The sequence below is a fragment of the Pseudorca crassidens genome, chromosome 16, assembly GCF_039906515.1.
Source record: "Pseudorca crassidens isolate mPseCra1 chromosome 16, mPseCra1.hap1, whole genome shotgun sequence".
In the NCBI taxonomy this organism is placed as follows: Eukaryota; Metazoa; Chordata; class Mammalia; order Artiodactyla; family Delphinidae; genus Pseudorca; species Pseudorca crassidens.
In genome coordinates this window covers 81,813,411-81,827,344 of record NC_090311.1, presented here as the reverse complement: position 1 = coordinate 81,827,344, position 13,934 = coordinate 81,813,411, and the positions used below count along the sequence as shown (strand labels likewise).

Sequence of the window (13,934 nt, the reverse complement as noted above, 5' to 3'; positions counted from 1 at the left end):
GGCATGCAAAGCGGGGCATGTAGAAGGCTTTGAAAATAAGCCCATGCATAAAATATATGGCATTAAGAAGGTAACTGTGAACTTTAGAGATGACTAGCCTGAGCAAAGCTCTCTTTTGTTAGGGTGGATGTGAGAGCTTGCAGCTCTTTGCTGCAAAAATAAGAGCAGAAACTTAAGTTGTTTTGAAATAACAGCTACAGAGAGGGCTCCTTCTGGTTCATCCATATTTTATTAGGGCAGCAGTTAAAAAATTCATTAGCGACACCCATCTGCAGTTAACAGCACTCTTGAGGGAGTTCAGCGGCTGATCAGATTTTGAGTAGCTCTTTACATGGGAAGAAAAAGACAATCGTTTATGAGAATTAATAGCGCCGTGGCGAGAGGCTGCTCAGTGATTTCAGAGCAGCCCTTTCACGGGGCTTATGAGTCTCTAACTGCTAAATTCCTCAACTGCCTGTTTCAAGTGGAGGAAGGAGATCGGGGGTAAACAGGAAAGAAAACAACTCAGGAAACTGGATCAGAGAGTTGGGCAGGTATTGGCCAACAACAGAGCATGGGTTGAGTGTCCAGAGACACCACACTGGATGCTGTGTGTGTGTGTGTGTGTGTGTGTGTGTATGCCGTGTGTGTGTGTATGCCGTGTGTGTGTATGCCGTGTGTGTGTGTGTATGCCGTGTGTGTGTGTGTCGTGTGTGTGTATGCCCTATGTGTGTGTGTGTATGCAGTGTGTGTATGCCGTGTGTGTGTGTGTGTATGCAGTGTGTGTATGCCGTGTGTGTGTGTGTGTGTGTGTGTGTGGGCATGTTGGCCCCCAGCAGCCTCCTCAGTACAGAAAACAGCTTACAGTCAGAGCTGAGGCCGCTCGGGTTTGGCTTTGCCTTGAACTCCGCCTACAGGTGGCCATGTCCAAGTGCCTTGGTTTTAGGGTGATATTCTTGTCTTTGCTCTATGCCTGAATTGCAAATAAAGATAGTTTTTGAATGGTTGCTCTGTGCCAGGCACGGTAGACAAATTCATAACCTGCTCTACCCTCCCAGCAATGCCATGAGGTGGAGTCCCAGGTGACAGACGAGACAATGCGAGCAGCAGAGAGGCAAGTAACCCAACAACACTCACTCAGAAGTGGCAGAGCTAAATTTACACTCGGGTAATCTGTCTCCAGAGCCCATACCGTTTCCTGCCGCAAAATACAGGTCCATGAATCGTGTGTGTGTGTGTGTGTGTGTGTGTGCTTTTTAAATAAACTTTTTATTTTGGAATACTTATAGATTTATAGAAAAGTTGTAAAGATAATACAGAGTTCCCTTCATCCAGCTTCCCCATGCTAAAAGCTTTATATATACATAAAATCATGGTAGGGTCATGGTAGGGTCATTCAAACTAAAAACTTAACATTGGTACAATGAACTAAACTACAGAGTTTATTCGAGTTTCACCCACCAATCTCCTTTGGTTGTTCCTGTATCCAGTCCAGGATCCCACACTGTATGTTGCATGTGTGGGTTGTGACCCTTAAACACCAAAGTGGGCTGAACATTGAGCCATGTTTGGGCCCTGAGTCAGGAGACTGCAGGCTGGGGAAGTGAGACATTGCCCGGCAGCCGCCGGCCTCACGCCTCTTTGGCATGGGCGGTCACGTCGTGGGACCCAGGGCTCCCATTGTCTGATGGAAAGCGGAAACCCTGTGTGGGGAGAAGATTTAGAACAGACGTATGGGGACAAGTTTTACATACAGAGCCGACTTTGTCCACGCGTAGCATTTCGAGAAACAAGAGAGGAAGATTCTGCAGAGAGACACGGTCTGCAGTGCTGTGAATGTTAAGTTTATGATGGGCTTGAACTCCAAGTGTGCTGGGAGGTTACACAGGACTCCCCCTCAAGCAGAGGCTCCCAGCCCTGCTGCCCGTGGAGTCATCAGGGGAGCGTCCCCAGGACCCAGGTCTGAGTCTCCCTCCCCACCTGTGTGACGTCATCCGCCTGGGGTGTGGCCTGGACTGTGGAACGTTTAAAAGATGACATTTCAAAGTGACTCTAATGTGCAGCCTTGTTTGGGAACCATGGATCCAAAGTTTCAGCGTTTCAGCTGCAGAGCCAGAGCCGAGGATGGTGGTGACCGTGAGCGGGGCTGGACACAGGGGCTGCATGTCCCTCACCCAACACCTCCTGGAATCACCAGTGGCTTCCTTGGGTCCCTTCTGGTTCTTTCTTTCCCGAGCCCTCCTCTTCTTCCAGAATTCCTCCCTAGATGGCATTGTCCACTCTCCTGCCTATTGGTGAGCTTCCAACCCTCTTCTCTCCAGCGCAGGGCCCTGCCTCGTCCCGCCTCCACCTGGAAGCCCTCCGGGCCTGCACACAACCTTCTGGTCCCTCTTCCCCAGTGGCTTCGCCCTGCCTGCTCCCAGCCGTCGTGACCTCCTTCATGCTGTCATACCTTCGTTCCTGAGCACTTGCTGTTCGTTCCACCCGCCGTGGCCTCACCCTCCTTTTTGGCTTCTGGAGTCTCATCCTTTCGGTCCACCTCCAGGGGCACCTCCTCCCTGAGCCTTCCCCCGCCTCCCGTGTGGGGTTGCTCACAGCCTGGTCTGTGTCTGCTTCTGGGTATTTCTGCCTTTGTGCAGGGACCGCAGCTTTGAAAAACTGGCATAGACTATCTCACAGTTATAAAACTTATATATATGTGTCTGCTGTATAATTATATATTACATATGTATAATTGCATATACCTTGGAGAATGGTAACACAGTCAGCACCCATGTAACCACCACCCAGCTTGAGAAGTGGAATATTACCCTTGAAATCCCTCCTGCATCCTGTCCCCCTCCTCCGACCAGTTTATGCTGTTGTTTATCATACTTTTGCTTTTCTTCATACTTTTAGCACATTGTTGTGTCCTATGTTCCAAGCAGAAGAGTCTGTTCGGTTTCATTGACTCAGGGCTGACACTGTAGCCAATTAAATCGCAGTTCAGCACTTCCAACGGCAAGACTGTTATAAGTGATGTCAGCAGCCCCGGAGTCAAAGCTCCTGGTCTTTGGGTGACCAGGAGGCTGACGGGAGAACAGACAGAGCTTTGCTCTTACAGGGGCCCCGAGCCTGCGCACCTGTTGGCGTGTGTACCTGCAGCGCACGCGGCTTGGGAGATGACGGTGATGCTAGATCAGGGTAAGGGGGCTCTGCTCGCCCAGGGCAGCTGATGAGTGATCATGTCTGGGGAACAGCCTGCCTTTCAAGGGGATGGAGAGTGTCAGCTTGTGAATTCGAGATGTCGGCAAGCCCGATGCACGATTCTGTGGCGGTTACCGGCTGGTTTGGAAGGGAGGGGCCGGGGAGGACTCCTCCCTTGTGTGACATTCCCTGTCTCTGTCTATACATCTGTATTCCTATAAATATTTGTGTGTGTATGCACACACTTGCACGTGTGCACCCACGAGCACGCGCACACACACACACACCACACACACCCTGGTCCTACCTGCCCATAGACGGTGCTGTTGAAAACATACTTCCTGTTGGACTTCTAGTTTTAGCCCCGACGGAGGCTAAGGTTCTTGAGGATGGGGCTGGCTTGTGTTGGGTATGGGGATGTTTAACATGGATATGAGCGTAATAGTGGAAGATGACAAGGAAAGAGAAAGACATTGCAGACCTAAGGGATGTTTTCAAAAATGTAGGCATCTGGGTAACTAGCTAGGATGCTTCTGGAAGGGGTTCTTTGTAGAAAGATTGATATTATCACTCATTTGGCCCTGAAGTATTTCTGTGTCTAAATGTTTGGCGGGGGAGGGGTGCCTGTAACGCTCAGAGGACAGTGGGCTCCTTGCTTGTTGTCACATAAGGGACCTGGGATGGGTGTGGTGTGTGGAGCAGAGGGCCCCTCTCCTCTGTGTGCCGCGGGCTTGGTTGTGCCCTCGGTTTGGTGCCTCCTGACTGGTCTCCTTGTGTCCTTTCTTGCTCCCGTCTGGTCTGTTCTCCACAGAGGGATCTCTTAAAATTTGCACATGGGATCCTGTCTCTCTCCAAAGGCCTCCCATTGCTCTTGGGGCGAAGACCCAGTCCCGATGCAGCCCACAGGCACTGGAGTGTCTGGCTCCGTCCTGTCCCCTGCCTGTCACCAGTGTCGCCGACCGGCCCCTCCAGCCCCGTTCCTTCCTCTCTCAGACTGTTCCCAGCAGCCTCCCCCGGGACCTCCCTATACCTCCCACTCACCTGTCAGGTCGCAGCCAAATGCCACTCCAAGACCCCGCTTGACAAAGCCAGGGGCCCTGTCCCCTGCGGCTGGCCACCACCGATCTGTCCGTCATTCTCCCTGTCCGCGTTCATCCGTGTGGTTGCGTGGTTGCCACCTGCCCCCTGCCCCGCCCCCAGGAGGGCGGGACCCCTGTGATCACTCACCGTGCTTCCTCTAGGACAGGGTTTGGGTCCTCCGAGAGGCAGATGCCGAGAGGGGGCGAGACGTGGGAGAGGTTTTTTGTTTTTATCTAATTAATTAATTAATTGTTTTTGGCTGTGCTTGCCCGAGGCATGTGGGATCTTAGTTCCCTGACCTGGGATCGAACCCGTGCGCCCTGCAGTGAAAGCACAGAGTCTCAACCACTGGACCGCCAGGGAAGTCCCAGAGGCCTGGGAGAGGTTGAGGGAGATGCCGCTGAAGGATAAGGGAGGGGGCAGGAGAGCCTGCCAAGGACCCCGGGATGGAAGGAAGGAGGTCTCACAAGCAAGAAAGTTCTGGTCCGGCTGACGGGGAGCTCTCGGGCCCAAGGTGGTTGTCAGAGTCATCCTGAACCCCTCGGGCCTGGTCCGCATTCACCCCATCCTTCCCTTCCACCCCAGGAGGTGAGTTTTGGGGTGGCACATACATTGGGGAACACTCTGGGGCTCAGGGAGTCCTCTGCTTTGCTGAAGGTCAGAGAAACGTCAGGTTAACCGACTGAGCCGACCAGGGGAGCCACTCATTTAACTTCAAATGGAATTCTCCTTCCTCTGTGGTTGAGTAGCCGTTCCATCTGCGACAAGTTTTGTGCATGACTTACATCCCCTGCTGGATCGTAAGAAATCTGGGGGCGGGGGCGGTGTCCTGCCCTTGTCTGCACCCCCACCCAGCATCCCACGTTCAACCAGGACCGGTTGTGTTGCCGTGGATCGCACAGTTAAAAGGCAAACGTGGTGAAACTGGATTTATTTCGCACCTGCACTTGTCCTGCTCACGAGGTGCTTATTACGGTGACCTGAAGGTACTTCCGAATCCCCAGGTGCTCTCTGAACTATCCGGGGAAGGCGAACTTGCGCTCAGTTGCTCAGTCGCTCAGGCAGGTGTTTGTGCTTAGTGTATCTGATTGGGTTCTGGTTCTTGGAAAACAAGTTAATCCACAGGGATGTGTGGTTTCTTTATGACTCAGAAGCTTTGGTTCATCTGAACGTTTTATGAAAGTGTATGCCCCGACCATGACAAACGGGATTAAAATTCCTTCCATGCAAACCGTAAATTCATTCATGTTTCCACTGTGCATTTATACCCAGGTCACATTTCGTAGAGTGTTTGTGTGTTTGCTTTTCTCTAACTATGTTTTGCGTCCTCAGCGGCGGCCTCTGAGCCCCTGTGTTTACACTTCCCGAGGCAGACGTGCTTTCCCCGCGGGGCCTTAGAGTCACTGAGGGTCTTGCCCAAGCCCACCTGAGCATTTTGTGTAGATTTTAACTTTGGGGCTTGGTTTTAAGATCTTCTGAGTAAATTCACGAGTATCGTTTTTTTTAATTGCGTATTTGAGATTTCCTATTCAAAAATGAGTATGATCTGACCGACGTATATGGATGCCTTCTCTGTATACTAGGAGTTTCGGGGGGAATTGTAAGGACTTCAGGAAGCTTATCAGTAGCGTAAGTTGGGGACAATTTATATACAGCAAAGAAGATAACTGACAGTGCTGGGTTTTAATAAATTGGGGGGAGGAGTGGTGTGGCCTCGTGGTGAAGGCCTGGGAGCTGGGTGATCTGGACGAAGTAGTTGATGGGGAAGGGGCTGGAGGATGGGGGGGGATCTGGAGAGATGGAGGGAGAGCGTTAGAGGCAGGGCAGACAGGATTCTTGCTGACCTGGCCGGTAACATCGGCTTTCTCCAATTTTTCCCATAAGTTATGTAAGTAGGCGTTCCTGGGTACATTATCCAGACGGTATATGGAAGCTCTTTGACATCTGGGTTTAGTCAAAGCCCCTGTCTTTCACTTCCCTTCAGTCTCAGAGCTCTCTGGGCTGGATGGGGGTGGAGTGGGGATCCCACATAAACAGGGACCTGCAGGTCTGCGCCATGGGAAGGAAGTAAGACACCTGCGCTCCCCTCCCTAGAACCTGTTATGGAGCGTGGGCTGCACGGGATGGAGTAGGTTGCCTGAAGCTTTGTCTCCACCCCAGCCTTTCTGGGGCCAGATGGGCAGAATGGAGCCATCTCTGGGTTTTACAAAGAGCAGAGGGCACGGCTGGTTTCCGGGCCTTCCCTCGTGTTGCCAGGATTGACTTCGTGTACCCTCGAATCTCTCTGTTCCCAGAGCTGACTGCAGCAAGGTGTCAGGAAGGAATCTTCCTCTCGAGCGCTGAATGCGTCATAACCCTTTCTCAAATGCCGGGTGTGTAGGCAGGGCTTGGATTTCAGGTCAGATCGCAGGCAGGATATATAAGTAATAATTGGTTTCTGGCCAGAGGGACATCATAAACTTCCTCAAAAAATAAAAATTAAAAAAAAGTGGAAAGGGGGACTTTGGTTACGGGGAACTGGGGTTTTCCCTAGAGATTTCAGAGCAGCTGTGTGCCCCATCTGGGTTTCTTCTGATCGTTCTAGCTCATTCCAGAGGTGCCCTCCGGATCCGACTCTCAGCTCCTCCACCCTCTCTGGAGGGTGAGGATTGATAGTGTGTGACAGGCTTTGTTTCTGAGGCCGCCTTCTGGAAGGCTCACACCCGGAGTGGGGCATGTCTGGAGCACAGGTGGGTTCAGAGGCTGGGCCGCCCCCATTCCCGACCGCTGCCTCTCGCTGTGGCCTGACAGCATCTTACCAGAAACTCCTCCCACCCCCAGGAACACGGGCTCCCCTCGGGGAACTGCTTGGCACGGCAGCTGGACCTGGCCTGGGGGGACTTCGGACCCTTAGTTGAGTGGCTTTACGAAGGGCTACTCAGGCCCAAGGGCCCAGAGGCCTTTGAAAAGAAATGAAATTTCAAGCAAATTATTTTCCACATAGCATTGCTTTTTAACTTCAGAAGGGTTATTTGGGTGATTGGACTTGTATAAAAAAATTAGTTAGAAGTCTCTTTAAGCCAAAAGACAATATAGATGTCACAGGACTTCGTTCTCAGGATATGAATTGCTGGATCATTTGCCTTTGGTAACTGAAGCCAGAATTCAGTGTTCTCTACTTTCTTTTGGATTCCTTGTTCTTGAAAAACTGTTTTGCCGGTTCTCCAGGCAGAGGAGAGTTCATCCTTCTAGGCCTCCCTTCGCCCTGTCCCGAGCCCCTGCAGCTCTGTGCTGACTGCCCCATTGGTGCAGGCGCGAGAGCCCTGAGGGAAAGGACGGGTCTCCTTGGGACCAGAGAGTATGGTGACGCCATTCGGTCTATTTAATTTTTTTTTTTTATTGTGGTAAAGTACGTATAACATAGAATTACCCTCTTAGCCGTTTGTAAGTGTACAGTTCAGTGGCATTCAGCACATTCACACCGTTGTGCAGCTGTCACCACCATCCATCCACAGAACCTTCTCATATCCCCGAACTGAAGCTCTGTCCCCACTGAACACTCACTCCCCCTGCCCCCCCAGCCCACTGCCTGCCTCTGGCCCCTGGCAACCGTCCTGCTACTTTCTGTCTATGAATTTGACTCCTCTAGGGACCTCAGATAAGCGGAATCAAGCTATATTTGTCGTTTTGTGACAGGCTTATTTCACTTAGCATCTTGTCCTCAGGATTGAGGTTCACCCATGTTGTAGCCGGTCTCAGAATTTCCTTCCTTTGTAAGGCTGAGTAATTTCCCACTATGGATAGACCATGCTTTCTCCATCCATTCATTGAGGGCTACTTGGGTTGCTTCCGTATTTGTCTACAGTGAATAATGCCACTAATGAACACGGTGTACAAATATCTCTTTGAGACGTGATTTCAATTCTTTTGGGTATATACCAAGCAGTGGAATTGCCGGGCCGTGTAGTAATTCTATTTTTAATTTTTTGAGGAATTTTCGTGCTCTTTTCAGCTGTACCATTTTATATTCCCACCTATAGTGCGCACTGGTTTCAATTTTTCCACATCCTTATCAACACTTGTTATTTTCTCTCTGTGTGTGTGTGTGTGTGTGTGTGTGTGTGTGTGTTTAGTAGTAGCTAGTAGCCATCCTAGTGAGTGGTCCAATTTGGCCTATTAATGATCCCTCTGTACATTTTCTATACATTTTCCATATGTCCTTTTCTACTGATTCCAACTTTGCATGGAAGAAAACAAAAATAAATGAAGAAAAAAGAAAATTCTTTCTTCTGACTTTTTGTCATTTCAAGTTGTCATCCTAAGTGATATACTTTGAGGCAAAGGGTACAGAAAGAGCGTGTGTTTGGGGCTCAGATGGGCCCCAGTCTGTCCGTCCGTCCATGCATTCATCCATCCATCTATTCTACCTTCCCTCCATCTATCCATGCATCCATTCATTCATTCACCATTTATCGAGCAACTTAAATGCAGGGCACGATCGTAACACAGTGGTGCGCTAGATGCCCAGTGCTGTCTGTTTACCATGACGAGGATGCTGGGAGCATCTGTGTTCTGGGAGGTGGGGAGAGATGCGTGGACCCGCCGGGGAGCTGTACTCCGCTTCCTGCCACAGGCTGTGTGTATGTATGGCCGTGCTTCGTGCTGTCTGCTCCCGCTTTTACCCTCCCCATCCAGTCTCATTTGAGGTGCGGCAGGGCCCCAAAGCGAGAGCACTGCGTGGGCTGAGTCAGGAGACTTTGGCCCTGCTCACTCGGCCACTTGCAGCTTTAATGTCTCTGAGCCTCAGTTTCCTTAATGACGAAAGGAAAGTTATAATTCCCGGTCTGCTTGATTCACATGACTTCGGTAGGGAGCAAAGGAAATTAATGCGGATGAAGACACATCATGAGTAACGGGGTGCTTTAAAATGTCGAAATAGTAACTGACGCTTTCATCGCACTTATGAGTGCCAGGCACTGTTCTGAGCTGCCTGCCTCTAGTAACTCGTTTAGTTTAATGCTCACAACCGCCCTAGGAGAGAGGTACTGTGGGTATTTCCACTTTACTGATAAGCAAACTGAGGCACAGAGAGGCTGAGTAACTTGTGGAAGGTCACACAGCCAGCAGTGGCACAACCAGGTTTGCACCGGGCAATGAGGTGCCAGAGCCTGCGCCCTCCAACTGCTGTAGCATCATGCCTCTGACAGGTATCAGCCGTTTTCACTGTTTCTGTCCCTCTCGCATAGCTGGGAAGGGAACACAGCCCCTGGTCTGGAGAGCACAGCGAGCAGGGCCTCCTGTAATTCCCTGTGAGATGAATAGATGGGCCTAGATTGTGTCCCTGCCAGCTTTCCACGGTCTGCAGGTGTGCAGGGACGTGGGTAACTCAGATGATGAAACCACACGTATGTGCTAAGAGGAGCCGTGTTAGGTGACTGGATCGCATTTGGGGGAGTGCGCTGGCGTTCGGCTGCAGATCGTTTGCCTTCCAGACCGCTCCAGGGTGAAAGTGCTGATACTCCTAAGAGACCACCGGGCAGGAATGCTGGAGGCTCAGAGGAGCTGCCGACGTTGTGCCTGCAATGTGCCCGCTGACGTGTCGGCACAACTCACAGCAGTGCCAGCCGTTCGGCTCAGCAGAGGAGCTGGGATGCTGTGCTGTGTCTGCACGTGCTAGGCGGACGCTTTCCAAGGATAATCAGAGTTTTCATACCAGGTTGGCCCCGGGACCACTGAGCCAGCGTCTCTGACGGATGCCCCGAGGGATGACCTCTGAACCCGGGGATGTTCTCCAGATGCAGTTCCAGCTGAACCAGGGAGATGTGCGTGTTTACGGTGCTGTTTTCTCTTTCTTCCCAGGCAGTGAAGATCGCTTACGACCAGCAGCGTCTTTTCCGAGGAGGCGGCTGGCACGGAGGCCGGGCTACATGAGAAGCGCAGCTGGGCCCCGGATCGGGTTCCTCTCCCCGCCAGTGGGCGCCCTGTTCCGGGCCCAGGGAGGGGCGCGCGGTGAGGAGTCCCACCACGCTGAGTCCAGGGCCGAGCCGTGTGGAGGCCAGTGGCGAGGTCCCTCGGTTGGGAGCCCCGTTCCCAGGAGCACAGCAGCCTTAGCTCTGACCTCCGTGGGCCACCGAGGCCTGGCTCTGGTGGCCGTGAGAGGAAGCCCAGGGCTCCGTGGGACTCAGCCCAGGGCTGGTACCACCCTGCCCAAGAGGCGCCCCGGGGACGCCGGGTGTCCGGGGGAGCTGCCATCCATGGACAGTCACGAGGCCCCAAGCCCTCGCCAGGAAGCAGTCTGGACCAAAGGCTGTCTGTCCCCGGAGGAGGTGAGGGGCACCAGCTGCGGCCGCGGAAGTGGCCCCGAGGCCCCCTCCCCCGCTGCCGGCTCTCAGGATGTCTTCACCTCCAGCTTTAGTTTCATTCGCCTCTCCCTGGGTTCCGCTGGGGAACGGGGAGAAGCAGAAGGCTGCCCGCCATCCAGAGAGGCCGAGGCCCCGCGTCGGAGCCCCGAGGAGACGGAGGCCAAGGCTGCCAGCTTGGACGGAGCCCGCGAGCACCCTCGGGTCCTCTCCTCCCCCTTCGCTCTCAAGGCCCCTCCGGGCCTGGCAGACGCTGCGCAGACCTCGGGGGGCGGCCCCAGGCTGGAGTGTGAGACGCTTCCCTTGTTGGACACGGATGCCACCTCCTCCCGCGCCCCGGACCCCTCGTGGTTGGAGGGCGGCAGCTCGGGGGATGCTCTCCGTTGGGACCCTCTGCTTAGCAAATGCAAGCTGGCACTGTGGCACTGCCTGCAGGGCCAGCAGAGGCGGCTGGAGGTGGGTGTCTCCCCAGCCTGTGGGCAGGTGGTGGTCACGGCTCAGATTAGTTCTGGACAGAGGGCAGGAAACAGCACTTCTGGGCTTGCCCAGCTCCCTGCTGGCGGCTCCCCTGGCTGCTGGCTGCAAAAAGATGTCGCCTCCCTGCTGTCTCTTCTCTTTCAGCTTGAACTCGAATCTGTTCTCATTTTCTCTGTCCCTTAGATGCTTAGGTTCGTTGCCTTTGGGCTGCAGGTCCTCCGCAGTACCTAGCCTGAGCGATGCAGGGTTAGCTCAGCTGAGCTTTGCTTTGAAACAGGGGCTTGGGGCCAGGGAACAGGGGAGATGCAGCTGGCTGGTGTGTGGACAGGGTAGAGGGATATAAACACAGTGTTGCTCTGAACTGGCGGCGAACCAGAGCTGCTTCTGCGTTTACAGCACTCATGTTGTGCTGTAGCCGTGGGAGCTCCTGACATAGAGCCGGGACACTTTGTTTCTGGTTGCTAAACCTCTCAGCCCCTCAGTTTCCTTATTTAGAGCCGATAACACCACGCGGGATTGTTCTGTGGTTCAAGTGGGAATGTCAGTGCTTTGGAAATTGGGACAGGACGTATAGATGTCAGTCCTAGCATCATGATGTTGCTGTCCACCCAGTTATCTGAGGGGTGGGTACACCTGGGAGTAGGCGGGGTGTTCTACGCCGAAGGGTTCCCAGAGAAACCCGGGCGGAGATGCTTTGTGGGGACCCATTGGCTCGTCCTGTTGAAAGACTGTTTCCCTTCGGGGGTGTGTGCACGAGTATGTGTGTGCATGTATATGCGTGCATGTGTATGCGCGTGCGCGTGTGTGGCATATGTACACGTAAGCAGGGAAGTAGAGCCCATCTCATCAGGATTTGGAAGGAGTACCTGAAAATGGGAGGCTCAGGTTCATTCCCAGCAGCTGATCTCATTCACCCTCGATCCCTTACCTGTGGCCTGATGTTCCTGGCCCCGTCCCTGTTTGTGCTGTCCCAGTCCAGCCATCGATTTGTCACCCAGGGAGACAGTGCAGCTGGGCCAGCGTGGGGGTCTCTGTTCCCAGGTGATGCGTGGAATCTTTGAGCCAGATGGGTTCCGAACTGATGCCACTGTCTTCCCCACCAAACCCGCTCTAACGGGCCTCGCTGTCGATCTGTAATTGTCGATTTGAGTTAATACAATCCATCCAGCTCCTGAGAGGAGCTGCAGCCTCTTCGACACCTCCCTCCACCTTGCTGCCCACCTCTCTCTGTCTCCAAGCTCCGTCAGTCCTGCAGCTAACCCGCTCTCGCGGTCACGGCCACGGCCCCTGTCTGGTTCAAAGCCTTATCTTGCACTTGGGTCCTGCAACAGGTTCCTGATGTAGTTACCTTCCTCCAGTGTCTCTCTTCCCCAGTTCATCCTCTGCGTGGCCAGCAGCGTTATCTTCGGGAACACTGCTGGGATGGCGTCATTCTTTGGCTTAAAGCCTTGGGTGGTTTGTTGCTTCTCTCAGACGGTCTCCAAATTCCTCATCCTCACAATTGAGACCCTTCCCGACCTGCTCCAGCTGCCTGGCTATCCAGATGCCTTACTGCTGCCGGCTCAGCCGCGGGGGGCTGCTTCCTGTTCCCGTGCCTCTGGCCTCTGCCTGGAATGACCTTCCTGCACTGTGCCACCTGCCCAGCTCTCCTTTTCCCTTCTGGTGTGACTTCAAAGCCACTTCCATGTGAGACCTCTCTTACCGCCCGAGACCAAATGATTCCCTCCATTCTCTTCCGTTCCCACAGCCCTTTGCACGTGCCCCGTTACAGCACTCGTCACGTCCATAATCCTTTGTTTGGCGTCCAAGTTCCTCACTTGACCATGAGCTCCTTGGCTACAGGTCACTTTGCTGAGACATTTTTGGATGCCTGATGCCTCGCATACTGCCTGGTCCTTGATTAACTTTTAGTTTTAGTGAAATAATTTATCTTGCTAAGATGGGCCACAGGTATCTGATAGATTTCTTGGATTGACTGTCAGAGGCATAAGGAGAGATGCTGAGAGCTGCACATACAAGGATCCAGACACTCAGTGGAGGTTTGCACCATTGTGCTTTTCAGACTCTAAATGCCAATTTCCAACACGTTAGTTCTGTGAGCTTTAAAAAAAAAAATCTCGGCAACATATCTGCATTTCTCTGTTTCAAAAATCCAAGTTTTGACCCAAGTCAAGCAAAAGTAGAATGCGGTTATAAAGACTAGCTTCCCTACCTCCCAAATAACTAAACAAACAGAAACTTGCCTGGCAGTGGGTCCGCTGCCGTCAGTTCACGAGATCCGGCCCCCTGGGTTTTGGCGGTACCAATAGTTTTTCCCTTCCTTTTAACTCTTCTTACCCAGATGTAGATCGTGTCCTCCTGTGAACCTAGGAGTTTTGGTAAATTGGAGTCTGTGAAACCCTGAGTAGATGTGCTCTCTGGGGGCCCAGCTGTGCCACGGGTTCACCATGCCAGTCTCTGCACTAGCGAGACACTGGGGGGCCCGGGAGCTGGAATTCCAGGGTCTGTGGCTGGGGAGAACCACCTTGACTCACCTTTTGGATTTCATGATTTTTAGTTTTAAAAAGAAATAAAACCCACCCTAGATATAGCTCTTCTTTTCTCCTTGATAGCCCACATGCAGCTTTTCAAAATGAATAATTGGTCATAACCCACTGCAGAGTTATTTTGTGGGGTCTTGGTTACTGCTGGGTCACCCGTGGGCTCGCACTCCTGGCAGGCTGGTGGGACTGCCTGGGTGGGAGCCCGGCGCTTTCTTTTCCTTGCTGTGTGACCTGAGGTCATTTGCTTCACTGTTCTGTGCCTCAAGACACTCTTGTAGAAGGTGGAGGTAACCACAGCCCCTACCTCATTAGATGGTCGTGAGGATTAAAG

At 52.7% G+C, this 13,934-nt stretch overlaps 1 protein-coding gene across 4 annotated transcripts in view; it reads left to right on the top strand.

The window, feature by feature from the left end:
- The window catches only part of DISC1 (DISC1 scaffold protein), a 347,388-nt gene that overhangs the window by 44,850 nt on the left and 288,604 nt on the right, over positions 1-13,934 (top strand). For all 4 annotated transcript variants that reach the window (XM_067711093.1, XM_067711094.1, XM_067711096.1 and 1 more), the window contains exon 2: positions 10,084-11,039. In XM_067711093.1, the coding sequence (XP_067567194.1) occupies positions 10,084-11,039 (956 nt within the window). The remainder of the gene's footprint in view (positions 1-10,083; positions 11,040-13,934) is intronic.